The sequence below is a fragment of the Protobothrops mucrosquamatus genome, unplaced genomic scaffold (assembly GCF_001527695.2).
Source record: "Protobothrops mucrosquamatus isolate PMUCROS unplaced genomic scaffold, P.Mucros_1.0 scaffold1238, whole genome shotgun sequence".
In the NCBI taxonomy this organism is placed as follows: domain Eukaryota; kingdom Metazoa; phylum Chordata; class Lepidosauria; order Squamata; family Viperidae; genus Protobothrops; species Protobothrops mucrosquamatus.
Window position 1 is genome coordinate 42180 of NW_015387445.1, and position 20209 is coordinate 62388.

Consider the following 20209-nt stretch of genomic DNA (forward strand, 5'->3'; position numbering starts at 1 on the left):
ATTGCAGTGCAGGTAGTCCTTGCTTAATGGCCAGTTGCTTAACAATAGGTCGAAATGACAAAGGCCTCGAAAAAGTAAAGCATTTCCAGCTACCACAAAATGTCACATCCCTGCCAAGGGGATATGATCCCTCCCTCATGTGATTGTCACTTGCCATCTTCCCTACCAGCTTCACCAGAGAGTCGATGGGGAAGCCAGCAGGAAAGATTGAAAACTGCTGCTGACTCCCTCTCATCTCTGGAGGTTGGATGAAAGAGCTCCTTGCTGATCCGTGCCTGCTTGAACCTTGGCAACTGAAATTCAATCACACATGGACCCCAAAATCCCTCTATCCCAAGAAGAATGGCCAACTTTGTGCCTGCTTGAAGTTTGGCAGCCAAAATCCAAGCAAGCACGGAGCCCAAAATCCCTTCACAGGTATTGTGAGGGACTCCATTTGCTTCACCTGTAAGATCATTTAATAACCGCAACAGGAGTGCTGGGATCACTGTTATTGAATGAAGGACCCAGGTGGGTTTCTTCCTTAATGTCCACTTTGCTCAATAACCAAGATTCCAGTCTCAATTGTGGTTGTTAAATGAGTACTGCCTGAATGTTTTTAATTCCAGCAACTTTAAAATATGTGGACTTCAACTCACCAGCATGCTGCCTAGAAAAGGCTACACATTTTAAAGCTGCTGTGATTGAGAAGCACCGCTCCAATATTTGGCTCCTGTTCTTCCATTATTTAGGAAAATGGCAAATAAATCCCACTTTCAGTTTTGACTTTTGACTGTTAATTGCTTTAAACGATACTGATTTTCATTTTGAGTTTTACTATGCAGAATTAATTATACAGTAGTGATTTTTTATTACTGTAAGCAGCTTTGAATATTTATATAAGCAGAAAAACAGGTATACATTTAAAAATATCAAGAATTTAATGAATACTATTATCAACTGCTTCCCTGGTCATATGTTCATACTAAACTACAACTCGCATTGTCCCCAGCCGGTTGATGGGGTCAGATTGGAGAAGATCCATCCAAAAAGCATTTGTGGTGTTCTAATGACATTTTATCAGAGAAATGCTGCTGTTTTACAATTGCCTTGACTACTAAATATGTGCTGTGCTGCGATCACTGTCTCTCTTATGCAGATAAAAACCAGGAAGACCCAAGACAAAGGAGAGAGAAAACATTTTTTAAATGAAATTAAGATACTGAGAAAGGAACTGAAGGAACGAGAAGAAATGGCTATGTCTGAAACCTTGCAAAAAGCTCATGTTATTCTTGCAACGAACACAGGTTAGGAGAATTTTTCTAGATTTTGCCTGTAAGCTTTAATCAAATGATTACCTATATACTGATAGAACTGTTCTATTTTTAACTCTAATCTGCTTAAACTGAATCTCCCAAACTGCATAGTATATCTTTGAACTGTTTCTTACCCCAGTATCTATAAAGATAAATAGTAAACAGTGCACTGTATTATTTATTTATTTGTATCCCTCTTTATTATTTTTGCCTATAGCTCAAATACCCAACACATCTTCCTCCTCCTATTTTTCCACAACAAGAACCCTGTGAGGTGGATTGGGCTGTGAGTGAGAGAGAGTGAATAATTGGCCTAAAGTCACCCAGCTGGTTTTCAAGGCTAAGACGAGTCATGAACACACATCGTTTCCTGCTTTCTAGCCTGAAGTCTTAAACCACTTACACTAAACTGGGTCTCCAGTCTTGCTGCCCAATTTACCTTTTTCTTTTGATCATCAATGTTTTATTCTGTGACTGGACGATTGGGTAACTAATCGATACTATGTGAATTTGAACAGCAGACAAATTCTGCTGCTCACATTTTACAAAGCATGGCTTGCAGCTTTCTTGTTCCGTTTAATGAAGGAAAGGAATTTATGCATTATTTATAGGAATAATTAAGCCCTTGAACCAGCAAAGGTGGGAATTTATTTTTGTTTCCAAGTGCATACACAGCCTCTTGGAGAGGACTCTCAACCAGACTGCAATTATTTATGTTTGGGGAACTGCTTCCGATCCCATAAGGATAATTTTCAGGAAACCTTGCAGATAATTTTGTGTAAACAATATACATTAAAATATCTAGCGTACAAAGTTGATTTATGAACCTAATATCAATTCCAATTTCTTACTGAAAATTATATTCCCCTTCTGCTCTGAAATTTCTCATATCAGAGAATTCTGGGCAAGCTCTGGATGTTATTTAAAAGAAATACTTTAGTCAACAATCTAATAGAAGGCATAAAATCATACTCACTCCTTTGTTGGTTTAATTTACTTCTCCTGGGAAGGTTCCAAGGCCTGAGGATGACAGTGCTCAGTCCTATTCTGTTCATCCTACTTTAAGTGATGTCCTTAAAAAAAGACCATGTTCATTTGCTGAGGGACAGGCTACTTCATACAAAGTGGTGTTCGCTTCTTCAGAGGCAGACACCATCTCTGCAGTTAGTGTGGTAAATGTCAACATGTATTGTCCACACCATTACAGCCAGCCCAGGAAAGGGAATTATCCACAAGTGGCAGGTCTCCAACCATGCCCACAGTTTTGTGTGGATTTTAATTGCTGTGAATACTCAGTCAGATGACTTGCGAATAACCTTTTCTCCCAACCTCTGTTGAAACTTTAACTTTAAGAAAACACCTGTCTGACCTTGATGAATATAAATCACAGGGACCTGATGGATTACATCCCGGAGTTGTGAAGGAGCTGGCAGATGTTATCTCAGAACCATTGTATCATATCTTTAAAAAATCTTGGAGCACTGGGGAACTACCAGAAGATTGGAAAAGAGCTGATGTTCACATTTTCAAAAAAGGAAAAAAAAAACAGACCCAGGATACAACAGACCAATCAGTCGGACATCAATACCTGGGAAGATACTGGAAAAAAATAATCAAAAAATAGATCTGTGAATATTTAGAAACAGATCATGCCAAACCAATCTTATTTCATTCTTTGACAAAGTGACTAAATTAGTAGACCAGCGAAACGCTGTGGATATAGTATATTTAGGCTTCAGCAAGGCATTTGACAAAGTAGACCACAACCTACTTTTTGGTAAGCTAGAAAAATGTGGCATAAACAGCATCACCACCAGATGGATTTGTAACTGGCTGACAAACAGTACGCAACGAGTAGTCCTTAATGGTACTACATCTACATGGAGGGAAGTAAACAGTGGGGTACCACAAGGTTCTGTCTTAAGCCCAGTACTCTTCAATATCTTCATAAATGATTTAGATGAGGGAATAGAAGGGGATCTCATTAAATTTGCAATGATACTAAGCTGGCAGGAATATCCAGCACCTCAGAAGACAAGCTCAGAATCCAAAAAGATCTTGACAGACTTGAACACTGGGCCCTATCCAACAAAATGATATTAAATGTGGAGAAAAGCAAGGTTTTACACCTGGGCAGGAAAAACCAAAGTTACAAGTACAAATTAGGCAAAACCTGGCTCAAAACCAGTAACTGTGAGAGGGACCTTGGAGTCCTAGTGGATGGTCACTTAAAAATGAGTCAGTAGTGTGCAGCAGCAGCCAAAAAAGCTAATACAATCCTTGATTGTATAAGCAGAGGCATAGAATCAAGATCACGTGAAGTATTAGTACCACTTTATAAAGCCTTCGTAAGGCCACATCTGGAATACTGCATCCAGTTTTGGTCACCACATTACAAAAAAGATGTTGAGATTTTGGGGAAAAATGTAAAGAAGAGCAACTAAGATGACTAAAGGCTCGGATACTAAAACATATGAAGAACGGTTGCAGGATTTTGGGAATGACCAGTCTAGAGAAAAGAAAGACTAGGGGGGACATGATAACAGTATTCCAGTATTTGACAGGCTGCCACAAGGAGGAGAGGGTCAATTTATTTTTCAAAGCACAAGAAGGCAAGAAAAGAAAACATATGGAAACTAATCAAGGAGAGAAGCAATCTGGAATTAAGGAGAAACTTCCTAACAGTGAGGATAATTAACCAGTGGAACAGCTTGCCTTCAGACCACGTTGTGGGTACTTCATCACTTGAGATTTTTAAGAAGAGACTGGACAGCCACTTGTCTGAAATGATATAGGGACTCCTGCTTGAGCAGGTGGCTGGACTAGAAGACTTCCAAGGTCCCTTCCAGCTTCTATTTTGATTCTAACTTTTTGATAGTTGTCGCGGTCTAGATTGTTTTCAAGTGCTTAGTCTAATAACTAGATCCACCACCCAGGTTTTTAAATAATAGCATGTTTTCCAAAAATGTGGGGCTTTTATGACAAGCAAAGGAATCCTTTTCCACTTTAGCTTTTTTCATAGAAACCTGCAGGGGTGGGATTCAAATATGTGAACAACCGGTTCTCTGTGTGGATGCTGCTTCCGGAAGTCCATTCTGGGCCTGGGCCCGGTTCTGCCAAAGTGGTGCAAACTGGCTGAATCCCACCACTGGAAACCTGGTTTGCGCTGGTTGTCAGAAGCAAAATGTCAAACATTGTGGTTTTAGAGGCAAAATGCAAAATTGTTTTATTTGTTAAAAGGCAATTGGGAATAGATGACTCAGCACTTTTCCATTTGCTTATGTATGGATGCTTGTGTGTGTGTGTGTGTGCGTGTGTACATTTATGCATGGATGTGTATACATATATATATACAATCAGCTTTTTATTCCCTTTATAAGCATAAACTGTGTATGTGTTCAGGCTACATATAGTTATATATTTTCTGCAAATGAATTGGTTTGAAATCAGTGGCATAGACATCGGTCAAGAATGAAGATTTACAGTGTTGAAACATCAATTTCTCTGCAGTAGATTATTTCTCCACCCCACCCCCCTTTTTTTCCAGAAGCATGTTCCCCTTGGAGCAATTACCCAGTTTTTATAACTGAAGGTAGAAATCATTGTTGCCTTCTCTCTTCTGCAAGGTTATTTGGTGCAACCCAATCTTGTCACTTTATTGCTATGCTCAGCAGGCAAACTTAATTGCTTTTACCCAAGGAACAGCACTGGCTTTTAATTAACTGAGCTCAATACACTAGGATTTTCCCAGAATGGTTAAACTGGAATAAACCAGGACTTGCGTAATTTTACATGCAACTCAAAACACAGATCAAATAGTATGTGACTGGTAATCATAAGTCCAGCTAACCTGTATAACTGACTATTCTTTAAATATTTTTCTTATGTTTTAAACCCTTGTGTGTGTACAACCCCAGAAGGCTATAAAGAGGATGTTATGACATCTCCAGTACTACTTGTCCTTCGTCCAAAAACTCGTACACATAGACACAAATGCAGACTTGCAACTTTTACTGTTTACTTTCTGAACTAAAAGCTGCACTCATTCACACATCCTTCACACATCCTGCTTAGCTAGTCAGGCTAAGAGAAGAAACAAGATAGGACATCTCTGGAACCAAGGCTTGATCAGTTCCAGACCTACCTTGACATTGTTATCTTACTCCTGCTATTTTTCCACTAGATTGCCACTGGCTCATTCATTTGGAAATAATCTACTGTTTTGAGAACTATAATTTTTATTTTATTCAAAGTCTTCATTTTTGTAATTTTCTATGTGTTACATAAGTTGAAATCATTTTGAGCATCCCTTTCTGAGACTGTATTGTGATTGCCACTCTAGGAGGAAGCAAAAGTCTAAGAATAAAGATGTTATTTCCAATAATTTGGTACTTCATTTTCTCTGCTTGTAAATTATGTTTTTAGCTGTTACATGGCCATGTGGCCCTATGATTTATGGTGATTTTATGGTTAGGTGACTTATTAATGGCATCCTTGTTGTTTAATAGGCAGATTGCTTCCATACCATTGCTAAGAAAACTATACAAAAGCAGTGTATTTCTGGAGATTAGTTGGTTGGGAAAAGAATGGGAGGATGCTGTTGCACTCAAGTCCTCCTTGTGGGCTTCCCATTGGTATCTATTTTCCTATTGTGGAAATGGAAGATTCAGGTAGATTGACCTGTTGTTGGGTCCAGAGAATGTTCTGCCAAGCTAAACAAAAGAGTATAGGTTACAGGCACACTGTAGCCCAAAGTCCTTCCATAGATATAAACTCAGCAGCTCTTTCATTATAGGCTTGAAAATCAGTTTCTTTTCATTCCACACACAAATCTGCTAGCTGTTTCTTCTGCCCCTTTTTCTGACAGATGGTTTTCTTATAGCAAATAAACAGTTGTGAATAAAAAGGTAGAATTTACAAGGAGGGTACAACTACTGGTTAGGCATGACCATGTCTATGTTGTTTTCTGAGTATAAAAGAGGTTTGTCATAGCTGTCTTCTGGGATTTTTATGACTTCCTAGTCTTAAGTCTGCAGCTCTGGGATTTGCTGGTGGTCTTTTATCCAGCTGTTAACTAGACCCAATCCTGCTTAGCTTGCTAAAACCTGTTGATTTCAAGGAGGTAATGCATCCACTCTAACTTAGTTATGTCTATTATTGTTCAGTAGAAGAATGTTTTGATGGAAAGGAAAATTGACGACATCATTGGAAACTTCATTTGTGGCAGCATGTAATTGAAGATCATACAGCCAGAAGAGTGGCAATAACCACACAATCCAATACAGGAGGAATATATATATATATATATCTCAGGGTTGAATTGTGGAGTCCTTGCTGCTCTCCCAGCTTTGTTGATTGTTTACAAATGTTTCATTACCTGTCTAGATAAAGTTACCTAGTCAAGTAATGAAACATCTGCAAGCAAGCAACCACGCTCAGAAAGCCCCAAGGGATCAGAAGACACAATCTTTTAAGACAACTAGTCCTTTTCCATTTGTGCAGTGCTGAAAGGCTTCAGTGTAGTTTTTAATCTTGTTTTTAATTAGGTGCTTCTTCTGATGGTCCGTTGAAGCTTCTTCCTGAGAACCACTTTGATCTTGTGGTGATTGATGAATGTTCTCAAGCTCTTGAAGCAAGCTGTTGGATCCCACTGCTGAAAGTTAGGAAGTGTATCCTGGCTGGTGATCACAAACAGCTGCCTCCCACGATCATCTCTCACAAGTAAGAAAATGTCCTCGATTACCAATTAATTATTTTAAAGGTGCTGGGGAAAAGCCTATCTGGAAAATGGCATGTCAAATAGAATACCCATCTTTGTATTTAATTGCACAGCAGGTAGAGATAACCTTCCTTGTTTTTTTAATGAATTTTGGCTATATATGTCAGCTGCTTATTATAAAGTAGAAAACTTAAAGCAACTAACTTAAATTAATAGAGAAGCAATTATTCCTTGAGCTATAAATTATTAACAGAGCACACTCTTGAACTGAAGAATGCACCCTGTGAAAGAATAAGAAATAAGACTTGAATGTATTTTTAGATTAGAAGAAAGCAAATATTTGCCATGGTTAATCATATATTACAGTCCAATCATTTGAGATATCCACACTTTAAAGGTCTTCTGCTGAGGGGATGGTTGAACTGAATTTATTTTCCTTTGTGCACAATTTGGGAATTTCTCTTACAACAAGAACAGTGATGAAAAATGAAAAGAAATGATGGATATTTTTTTTTTGCTACACCCATACACTTAAGTGGGCCCAATATAATCTCCATAACTGGTTTGCAGCTGTATGTCTTACATAAAAGCTTGTAGGCTTCCAGAAATTGAGGAACTATAACTCTGAACTCTGTAAGCTGGATAGCACTGCAACAGACACTTTTGAAATGCTACAGATCTCCTAGCCTTGACCTATTTAAAGGAGCCCATTATTCATTTGTCTGTTATAGCAAAGTAGTTGCTACCTTGCTCACTAGCGATAGATTTTTCAACTGGCTTTTTCCATTCTTAAACTATATACTGTGCTTCAATGAATTACTTCCACTTTCAATGAAACTATAGCTTTCAGTTATATCCCAAGCCAGTTAATTATACTTTACTGGATATGGATTAATCCTGGTTTTGAAGGATCTGTATGCGTTATGTATTATTGGTTAACATGTAACAAAGATTTCTGCCAAAAGTGAAACAATTTATTAAAGAGAACCACCCCACGGAGTTCATTTGTTATCAAACAATATATGTTAACCAAGTCTATATTTGACTTTAAAATATATTGTAACGGTCAAATTGAAATGATTGATTTAATTATAGAACTGCTGTAGAAGAAAGGGCCAAGCCCATGAAGCAATGAGGAGGAAAAATTTGACAGTACAAGAGAACTTGGCTCAAGTGCTAGAAATAAAAAAAGCATCACTCATAGAAGGAATAAAGGGAAATTATCACAATGGAACAAACTCCTATGAAAGAGCTTTGCAATTCTAGACAATGAACTTCTGTTAGCTGCAGAATTTTTCTTGTATAGTAAATCATGTAAGGAATCATGTAACCATTTGCATGGTTCAGTCAATAAAAAAAACCTACTTTGGGAGAGAATATCTGGATTGGACAGTCAACTGTTGGAAAGGGTAGTTGCAGTAGTTAAAAATTCATCAGGATGTACTCAGAAGAACTCATTCTGTACTTTATCACAGAACATATGATCTAGATACACTGTTGCTGAAATACAACCTGCCTAAAACCTGCTTACATTAACTCCCACTGATAACAGTAGGTGAAAAGAAATAAGTATGGAAATGGCAATAGCAGTCTACCCTTTCATAAGTTTTTATTGGGAGCTACTTGCAACCCGTGGTGTTGCAATATCTTGACCAAGAGTCCAAATGAAGTTCATGCTAGATTTTCAAACTTCCACGTTCTGTGAAACATTTGTTAAACTTTTCCTATCAACATAGACTTATTGAGATCCTATTTATATTTTAATTGTTAATGATTTACAGTATATTTTGTAAATTTTCCCATGTGTGTGTGTGTACGCACATGTGTAGGTTGTTTGAATTTTTCTGTTTGCTGTGCTAGAATAAATTGCATGCAATTTATTAAACTGCACCCTGGAAGATGTTAAACCAGAAGCAGGAATGTAATTCTCTACTTTCCCAGCAGAAAATTAGCATGCAAGAAACTATAAATCGTGCATTGTTGTATATGCTGCTTTTGTTATGAAACTCTTCAGTTATTATTGTTTATGCATGTATGTTTTATGGATCTCTCATATATTTTAAGCATGAGAGAGATCCATAAAACATACGTGCATAAACTTGCCAGGAATAAGTTTAGTTCAGGAAACCTGCACATAATTGCTAATGTAAAGCATTCTTTGTGCTGTTGGCAGATAAAATAGCAAATAGAAGTTTCAACTGAAAATTGCATTGCTTCCTTGAAGACCAGCCACCCCAAAACAGCTCTCTAGTACAAATTTACTCTCTGACAGATTATATATTGTTGCTTTCTAAATAAGATAATCCCAGTGCCAATAAACTTATACTAAAGGCACAGATCGGTAAAATAGTTTCTGCCAGGACATCACCTTAAGTCCTTTTTAAAGTTTCCCCATAATACTTTTACCTTTATGCCATTATAGATACAATTTTGGATTAATAATAGATGTAATATTGACCAAGATAGTCTTTTCAAATGTAAAGAAATGTTTAGAGAGATGAATAGTAGTAGTGATAGGGCAATTTAACTTATTATAACCACAAAATCATGTTTAAGAAGGCAGATTGTGAACTGCAAGAAAATAATTATATATGGCGCGAAAGCCAACTTGTCAGTTGTGGAAATGGTGGGTTCTTGCTATACAAATTATTACTATCATTGCAGTCCAACTCTGAGGCTTTTATAGGAGGACAATAAAAATGCAGCATCAGTTGATGATTTTCTTCTTTCCTCAGCACTCCCAGAATTGCCTGGATTATCTCCAGATGATTGCTTCCTTGTCCTGTTTCTCATCGTTTTGGCAATGCTTAATTTGTTCTATGAAGATGTATTCAAAGGAGAATATACCAGCACAAGATATAACAACATAGTTTATAGGCAGTAGGCTGATCAAGATAGCAAGAAATGTTCAACTAAGAGAACACAAAGTTGGAAGGGACCACTTAGGCATTTATATTTAACTCCTTGCTCAGTACAAAAATCAAAATTCTTGCTTGTGTCAACAGTGGTCTGATTCCTTTAACCAAACATTTAAACTATCCAAGATCTTTCTCCTTAATTAAATGTTAGTGAGAGCGGTTTAAAGAGGAAAATGCTGAGGTTTGAGGCTGATGTGCAGCATCTGGTATTTCAGCTTTGTGCTAGAAATCTGGAGACCAGGCGTTCTAGTCCCATCTTAGGCACAGCTGGCTCATGCTAGGCCAGTCACTTTTTTCAGCCCTTGGAAGCAGGCAATGGCAAACCACTTCTGAAAAATGTTGGCAACTTCAGGGATTTGTCCTGGGAGTCCCCAAGAATCAGGACTGATCGAAAGGAACCAAAAAAGATCTTTAGCTCTTTGGTTTGGCAAGGAATGATATGCCCTTAATTGAATGAGATCTGTTATTGTAGGATCAATATAAGGCATCAACATTTCTTTGAAATAGGCACTGCTGGGTATTTTGCTGCTGCTGCTGTAGCAGCAGCTATTGACATCCTTATCCAATCTACTCCAGTATAACTTTTAGATCCTGATAACTTTCTGTGGAATCTTGACTTATTTGCTCTGATTGTGATATTTCTGGCAGCAACTGGTTGTGATTGCGAATTGTTGAATGAAGAGAACCTTTGATCATATCTAACAGGGTTAAAATCCTCTTCTCTTTCTCGTCTAATTAGAGAATTCTTAATTACAGTTAGGATTAGTATCACACAGAAATTGCTAACAGCAGGTTTTGCTTCCAGAGCAACTATCACATGCTTGCAAAGGAGAAACTTATAAATGAAATTGCTCCCAAGATTACTAAACATAGCTATAACATATTGGTAGAATATATTGGATTTTACAGACTTTCCTTACCTGTAATGCTTATCCACATGTCTTTCTTATCTCTGCCTTTCTTTGCCCCTTATAAACTGAGTGTTCTTCTAGAACCGAGTTCAGAGTCTTAAGGAGACCACTCTCCCCTTTTTTTCGCCCCTTAAAGTTCAGCATTTACATAGGGGGCACAGACAGTGATGGGATTCAAATATGTGAACAACTGGTTATCTGTGTGAATGCCACTTCCAGAAGTCCATTCTGGGCCTGGACAACAAAAAATTAGCTACCAGTTCTGCCGAAGTGGTGCGAACCAGCTGAATCCCACCACTGGGCACAGAATTTAAACAGAGATTCTCAGAAAGTTTCTTCTGGGATGAATATATATATATATATAAGTCCTCTTCTATAGCAAATACTGCTTCTTCTCAAATCACAAAAAGCAATTGCTGCATAGAAAAAAGTGCACATTAGTTTCTGCCCCTGGTGCAACTTTACTGGTCTCCCTGCAGAGGCATGATAAAAGGACAACAGTTTGAGAAATGGCATCCTTTCAAGTCTCTTTAACAAGGATCTAATCTATTTCAAATGTCTACACTGGTTTTCTTAAGTATGTCGTTTTCATCTAAGTTGCTAGGTGCAAATTTCCTTTGTCATGTAACACCTCTACATGAAGAAGAATGTGTCATTGCATGCCTAATTTAGAAGTAAGACTCAACTTTGCTCAATTTAGAGACCTTTACTTTTTCATAATGTCATCCTAGCACACTGAATCTTAATGCCATATGCAACTCCATGGTTATTATTCTAGAAAGAATATTGCTACAAAATCCTAGTTCAGTCTTCAACTGCAGATCATATTTTGTTTTTAAAAAAATGTTCTCTGCATCCTAAGAGACCTATGAGTTCCAGTACAGTTTTAAAATAGAACTAGGCTTCTCTTGGAACTAGGGAAAATCTACTTTTGGTTTGTCTTTATGTTACGGTATAAACTGCTGAGTTGAAGAATTATTATGCCGCACTATTCCTAATATCTAACTTTGTGGTTGCTAGGAGTCAAAAATGACTTTGATGGCACATAATCACTATTTGTGACTTCTCTCAAATTTGTCTAACAATCTACCTGTTGAAGTCTTGTGAAAAACTGGCATTGTACTGGGTTTTAAGAAAAAATATAGTATTGGATGTCCTGTAAGTTTTATACTATGGATTAAAATTTTATTTATAAATATTTGAGTGGGCAAACATTTGCCTATTTATTACACTTAGCTTGATTGCTCAGAAGAACATTCTAGGGCAGGGGTAGTCAACCTTGGCTCTTTTATGACTCGTGGACTTCAACTCCCAGAATTCCTGAGCCAGCTTAGCTGGCTCAGGAATTCTGGGAGTTGAAGTCCACGAGTCATAAAAGAGCCAAGGTTGACTACCCCTGTTCTAGGGTAAAGTAGACTGGTCTTGGTGGTCCAGACTGGTCCAATGAATCTTTTAATTCATTGTTCAAATGCACAAAGTGCATACTTGTAACCTATCATTCCATGGAAAAGGTGAGATGTTGGAGTTTTTGTACTGATTCATAACCATGCTTAATAAGAAAATAAGTCTCGTTGTGAGGAAAAAAGAACAGTAACTTCAACCAGTATGCTATGATACAGGTCCATGCACCCATTTTGACTTTCAAGTTCAAAATGAGTGAGTTCATGCTCACTCTTTCAAATTCAAAAAGGTTAGCAATTATCAAATGTACTCCTACACCTGTCCAATACTGAGTTTGCAATAGATGTTGGCCACCCTGTTAGCAGAACAGTTGTTAGGTATATGCAAACGTACAGTGGATGTTTCTGTGTAAAGGGATGGGTAACAAACCAGGAGTGTGTCTATGTACATCTGCACATAAGAAATCGTGGAGTTTCTATTACACTCTTGAATTTCTTGAGCACTATCTTCTTTTTCCAAGTGAACCTCAAAGGAATATTTTAATTACATGATAATCCCTTCAGGTAAATCAAAGTGTTATGGACTCTTTTCCCAAGCAATCCAGTCAGCTTCATGATTGAGCTAAGCTTTCAACCACAATTTTTCAAATCCAACACGGCATTCAGGAGCCTGTTGAATCCTAATTTACTTCTGATGTTGATCTTGAGTTGACCCACACCTGTATCAGTTTGAATACAGATGTAAATGCAGAATGTATATTGCATGCAATTGCAAATATATAATTACCTACAGTGTCATTTTTCATCTAGGCATTTGGAGATCTATATGAAAATAAAACTATAGGCATAATAAATTATAAAAACAAATTGCCCAAAAGACAATATGCTTCACATTTTTCTGTATTGTTCTTGTTACCTTGTTAAAAGTACAAATAAGAAAGAATAACATTAATTTGGATCTTTATAAATATAGAGATGGAGTACATTGGCTAGATTTTGATGATAATATAGCAGTGGGAGATAAAAGATATTTAAGAAGTATGCATGTTGGTAAATTAAGTCTCTTCTTTAAATGAAGATGATTTATCAAAGGAGAAAATTTATTTGATGTACAAGAAAGGAGCCCAGCTTCTAAGAAGAAAAATTCATTATCTATAATCTCATTTAAAGTTATGGCAACAAAAATAAAAGCAGTTATTAAAAGCTTGGTGGAAAACCTCAGTAATAAAAATGACAATATTAGACACAGTTAAATTTTGTAACAGATTTGTGAACTTAAGATAAACGAAGTCATTAGTAAAAAGAAAGTTACCTTTTGTTCAGTTACTGAATGATCGTATATGATAAAGATTAACTAAGCAAGATAGCAGAAGAAAAGTTGGAATACAAATTAAAAATAGAACAGAAGTACAGCAATGAGATTAAAGTCTTGAACATAGATTTTTGCTCAGTATGCTCTTTGTTGAGCCAGTATGGTATAGTGGTTAAAGCATCAGGCTAGAAATTAGGAGACTGTGAGTTCTAGTCCCACCTTCACATACGAGGCCAGCTGGATTACCTTGGGCCCTTCTCCCTTTTAGCCCTATGAATCTTGCCAAGAAAACTGCAGGAACTTGTCCAAGGAGTTGCCAGGAGTCAATACTGGCTCAAATTATCATATTTTGGGTGTATTATAGAAAGACCTAGTTCTCTTGAAAAGTCCGTAGTGCTGGGAAAAATAGAAGGAGAGAGAAAAAGAAGATGACCAGCAGCAAGGTGGATGGCTTAAGATACACCAACATTTAGTACCCTCTTGGAAGACCTGAAGGACCAACTTGGAGACAGATTGTCCTGGGAAAAAATCTATGTGGTTGCCAAGAGTCTACTACCCGAACTTGACAGCATTTATTCAGTTCATAGAGAAATCTCAGGGAGTATCTTATATTATAATAACAATTAAGCTATTTATTGCCATAAAGCACAAGTGCAAGTTCCAATATGATGCTCAGATATAATCTTTAAAAAAAATTAATTGATACCATCCCTATAATCTAAATTTTGAGAAATATCTTGCAGAAAAACATTTTTTCTTAAATATTCTTTGCTTGGAAGTTGGTATAAATAAAACGGAAAGTGATGTAATTTAATACACTGAACTATTGGCTGAAAACAGTCTTCTATCTCAGAAGATTGGATAGAAGAGATCTATTCTGCTTAAGTTGAACTAGTACAGTTAATTGGAGAATGATACACTAGCCTTAGGGCCCTGCCCAAGCCAAAGTCAAACTAAAGCAAAAAATAATATAGAAACGTAGGAAACTCAAAACTTTTATGTCCCTCTAGAGATCTAGTTAGGTGCTCAGCTCTTCAGTTTTAGTCAGCCAAATATTGAAGACAGCTTGAAATGTATAAATATAGATTGCTATGATGCTATGATTGCTATAATCTAGTATTTTACCAATTGCTGTCTTGAAAAACAAGTGTAGGAAATTTTCTTATAATGAACAGTTTTTGCCTGCATAGAACAGGAAATATACAAACCAGGGTTCATTTTTTTTCTGTACACCCAATTTATAGGGATGTTAGGGCTTATCCTGTAGGTACTTCAGCTCCAAGATTGCTGGATTAGCCTTATGAGACCAAACTATCAAAATTTCTATTTGGGTGACAGGACTATAAGACCCTTTCAGCTGAACTGGACTCATTTCGTTGCGGCAACAATGGAGGCAAGATGTTTTTGGTGGGGGCAATATTTCTGTTTGTTGTGGTATATTGTATCAGGTTTTGCAGTGACTTGATATGCTGATTCACAGTGTGTTCCTAATGTGTTAAAATTATTAACTTGTGTTAGATTTTCTTCACCAAAAGCACTTTAACACCCATAAAATGTGCTTATAAAATAATTTGAAGCATATAATGTTATTTTAATATGATTTTTTTGCAATCTGTACTTCAATTGTAATGGTAATCATGTACTGTATTTATCTAAAAAAAAGATGCCCTGAATTTAAGAGAATTTTCTCCCAAGGGAAGGTGGTCAGGAAAAAAAACTGATAGCAGCAAAATCTATATGAGAACCAACTTCCTTATCTTATTCATTTTGACAGCTCTAGCTGAAAACAGCTCTGGGGATTCCTCTTAATATCCTTCTGATTCTGTGCATATCACAGGCTGGTATGTGTGTGCGGGTTTACATATACTTACTAGGAAAAAAATAGAAATACATTAATTGAATTCATAATGAACAACTAAAATGAATTGCCTATAAAATAAGGTACCTTGTTTGTAAAATGATCTTGAGCTTCACATATCCATATTCTAGTGTTAGAAATCTGACAACAAGGGAAAGGGGATCAATCTATTCTCCAAAACACCTGGAGGCAGGACAAGAAGCAATGGATGGAAACTAATCAAGGAGAGAACCAACCTAGAACTGAGGAGAAATTTAATCAGTGGAACGACTTGCCTTCAGAGCTTGTGGGTACTCCAACACTGGAGATTTTTAAGAAGAGATTGGACAACCATTGATCTAAAATGTTATAGGGTTCCTGCTTAAGCAGGGGGTTGGACCAGAAAACTTCCAAGGTCCCTTCCAACTCTGTTATTCTATTATTTTGGGAATAAAGAATGAGGCAGTTGTTGAATCAGAGATGAAGTTTCTAGAGCAGAACATGCTGAGTCAGTTGTTGGAAGCAGCTACACCAGGTCCTTTATATAGAAAAACCTTGCCTTTGTTACTTGAAAGTACACCAAATTAACGCCCATCCTCTAGGAATTCCAAGAAAGTATACTTAGCTGGATTTCCTTGAGGGAACACTCTGGAGTTAGGCACCCTGCTGTGTTGTGGTTTCCACACACATTGTGCACCGTACTCCCTTCTAGGAGAAAGAGCCCCCCCCCCCCCAAAAACCCAAGAAAAATCCACAATGAAGATGGATTGAGAGGTGAACCTCACTGGGAAGGAAAAAAGAGACAAACTCCATTTTGGCAGAACAAGGATGAAGTTCTCCAGAGGTCTAATGTTTAGACTAACTGCAGAGATTGGCTGCTTTCTTCCTATCTCTCTTCTATTCTGGTGTAAGTCCAATCCCCCTTCTTACTACCAAGTAAGTATAGTTGTTTAGTGCAGTTGGCAGTTGTATGAAACCTTTTGCAAGTATAAAATTGGAAAGGAATATTTTGGAAAAAACTGGGAAGTTATTTCAGTGAGATAGAAGGAACCATTGATGCAAAATATATTAATAATGAAGTATGTTTGTAATTAGTTATGTTACATCATATGCTAACAGAAATAATATTCTAAAATGCTTATTGTCACCAATTACTCTGGTACACTATAAACATTGGGACCCTTCCCCTCCCTCTTCCCCCATCTAATTGTGATGATTTGAAATTAGTAGTAATTAGCAAGGGCTCTTTAGTATCTTTGGGTTGATAATAGTTTCTGAATCCAATGGGGTTTATTACCCAATTAATTAATTGAGCAACAAATTATAAGGTTTGAGGGCATAGATTACAATATAAATTTGCATAGTGTGATCAGCCCAATGCTTATCCAGCATCGATCTTCCTGTATGATCCCAGCACAAAGGATGTCTTACATCCTTTTATCTTTTAAAAATCTCTAAGTGGTCAAGATTGATTCTTTAGTTAGGAAAAGCGAGGAAGAAGTATGAAATGCCCTATTTTTACCTTATTGAAGGTCTTTATTCTATAGTTTTCTGGGGACTTCAGGGCAGAGGAGAAGGCAGGCCAAGGAATTTCCTTCCTGAACATCTGTGCACTTGTAAAGTTATGGATTCAGGGCTCAGGGGAGAGAAGATATAATATTGTGAGTCAGGCTGCTGACTGTATTTGGCAGAAGAAAAGAAATGGCTGATTTATAAATCATGCAGTGAGAATTATTCAGAGAGTTTCATTATAGCCAATTAGAAATATGCTAGGATGTGTAAGCTTTTGCAATAAAACACATGTTGTTTCAGAGATGGAAGGTGTATGGAATTCCAAGCCTGCTGATAGGAAAGCTAAATTTGGGAAGGGGTATATAAGCCTCCCTTTCCCCAAGCTTTGCATCAAATGTTTCTGTTTCATCAGTCCCAACTTTTCCATTTGGAGCGAGAAAACCTGAGGGAACTTTCTGTTGTTTTCATTTGAACATCACATGCTCCCCTTCTCTCAAAGCAACCAATCTGGTTTTTTTCCCCTGCATATGTTCCTAGCTGAACTCAGGAATTCTGGGAGTTGAAGTTCACAGGTCATAATGGGGCCATAGTTGCCCACCCCTGGTATATGGGATATCAACTCCACCTCCCTACAGCGTCTTATCACTATAAATCAAAAGAAAGAGCACGGTATTTATTTATTTATTTATTTATTTATTTATTTATTTATTTATTTATTTATTTATTAAATTTATATACCGCCCTATCTCCCTTGCGGGACTCAGGGCGGTGAACAGGTGATACTAAAAACCACGATAATAAATAAATAGTTTGTTTTAAAATCGAATTAAATAACAGGCCTGTTCTAAAAACACACCCGTAAAAAAACCCCCACTGAAACATAATCAAACTACGCCAGGCCGGCCGCATGGAATAGATGGGCCTTCAGGGCTCGGCGAAAAAGGCGCAGGTCCGCAACTGTACGTAGGTCTGGGGGGTAGGTCATTCCAGAGGGCAGGAGCTGCCACAGAGAAGGCTCTCCCCCTGGGGGTCGCCAGCCGGCATTGTCTGGCCGACGGCACTCTAAGGAGGCCCTCTCTGTGGGAGCGGACTGGTCGAAGGGAGGTGTTTGGTAGGAGGCGGTCTTGCAAATAATTTTAATTCAATGCTATGTATCTGTAAGTTAGTTTCTTATCCATTTTCTCTCATGCTTTTTTTTCTTGTTTAGCTGATCTAACCCCAATCTATTAAGTCTAGTTCAAGGGGAAAAGTGATCCTTCACAGTTAATTCCATGCGCTTTATGTGTGAAATGTTAATATGAACATATTATGATCATCAGCAACAATGTTACGATCATAAAGTTTTCAAGCAAGCTGCAAAATAATATTTGGACGGGGGGGGGGCAGATTAGCAAAGCTCTGATGGGGTAGAAGTTTAGTATTCGAATCATGACATACCAGTGAGGAAGTTTTCTCATCATAATGCCATTGAAATGGTGCCTCTTCTGGGCTTTTGTTCTTAGCTGCAGCATTACAGTACTTGGAAGCCAAGAGACACTTTTGTTTCCAAAGCATTTGTACATCCATTGCTTCAGTGGTGCTGAAAATTGGGAATTGATTTTACCCATTGGACTTGCTAATTAATATTGAAGGACATCTGTCTTACCCTTTTATTCCTCTTCCGTGCCCCAATTCCTTACATGTGGTCTCAGCATTAATAACACTTAGTGCTAATGCTTATCAATAATTCAAAACCAGCTCTACAGAAACGTCAAAGTAACTTCAATTATTCCTCTCTTTCCTCCCTCTACTTTTGTGGTACTTTTGGCAGTATTTTTTTTGTTGTTGTTCCAATCTTATTATTTTCAAAAGCTGCAGGCACTTTTGAATTAAAGGATAGTAGAGAAATATGCGAAAAGTAGAATATCAAGTATTGTACAAAGCAAAATCCAAGGGAGTTTTTAGATGCTACTCCTGGGACGATAGTTATCAGTAAGATTGTACAATGCTCCATGTTGTCATAAAGGTCTTCACATTTCTGTTACCGGTTAGTGAGATTGAGAATATCTCGATCTGTTTAGTTACCTTCTGTTTTGAGTATCTGAAAGTAATTATTGATTGGGCTGAAGGAAAAAAAAACTTGAGGCTTAAAGCTTAAATCCTAACCCTAACCCAAATAACACATTTTAGGTTAAACCATCAATGCCTACTATTGTAATTTAATTTTGGCCCAGTGTGTCATGCAAACTCTGTCATTTGTAATCCATGTTTTTTTAAATTTATTTGTCTGTTTATTTTTCATTATTTATTTATAAAATGTATAGGCAGCTCATCTTACCTCAAGGTATAATTCTTTTAAAGCTTGGTGCTTAACTCTGTGCCTTCTGTTTCATTAAGTTTGACTCCAGGCTTTTTAAAGCTGATTAAAAATGGACTTATTGGAAAAATACTACTCACAAGGAATGGAGAGGCAATTGCCTGTGTGGCTTGCTCCAGATTTGTTTTATTTTTACATGTTTAATCAATAACTGATGCTGTCTTTTTATCATCTAAAGGCAGCGGGGGACAGTTTAACAGAAAACTTAGCTAACTGCTCGTGAACAGTGCTTTGCATAAAATTTGGAAATAATTTTAAAAAGCTTTGAAAAACTCCCACAAATGAGGTCTACTTGACATCAAACATTCTGAATTCAAAATCCATATTATTACACAACCATCCTTAAGAAATACATCTCTTCGTACATGTATGTGATTCTTACCATGAGTTCATATTCTTTTAAATGCTGGACATTCCAAGAGAACAAAGAATAAATCAAAGGAATATTTTCTTCTCCCCAGTTTTTTAATATGAACAGGTCTTGACTAGGACCAAGGGTAAATTATTTAAAAGGGGGAAAATCTCTTTGTAATGAATTCACCTTACGAAGTGTTATATGTCCCCACAGTGTATTGCTCAATGCCTTGGGCACAGTTGGACAGTCTTATTGTATATAAAAGTTATATTTCAGACACAGGGTGAGCTTTATTGGTTCTCTCTTCACTTTTATGAGATTCCATTAAAATGAATACTTTAGATCATTTATTACCTGGCATTAAAGCAAAAAGGCTTTAACTGTGAGACAGCCCTGGACTTGCTTCGTATTTCATCTAACAGTTTTGTGAGCAGTGTTGAACATACTGGAATGGCACAGGTATCAGCAGTTTTCCTTTCTCTTTCGCATCCTTTCTCCTCTGCATCATTATAGACTCTCCTTTAGCACTTTTTGGACCAAAACCTTAGCGGTACTGAAAAGGGTTTGCTGTGCTTAAAAATAACCAGCTAATTT

The 20209-nt window shown here is 37.2% G+C and overlaps 1 protein-coding gene across 1 annotated transcript in view; it reads left to right on the forward strand.

Annotated features, from left to right (window-relative positions):
• LOC107291997 (DNA-binding protein SMUBP-2) overlaps positions 1–20209 on the forward strand; it is a 71921-nt gene that overhangs the window by 28095 nt on the left and 23617 nt on the right. The window contains exons 7-8 of the mRNA XM_029285065.1: positions 1139–1286; positions 6842–7016. Of these exons, the coding sequence (XP_029140898.1) occupies positions 1139–1286; positions 6842–7016 (323 nt within the window). The remainder of the gene's footprint in view (positions 1–1138; positions 1287–6841; positions 7017–20209) is intronic.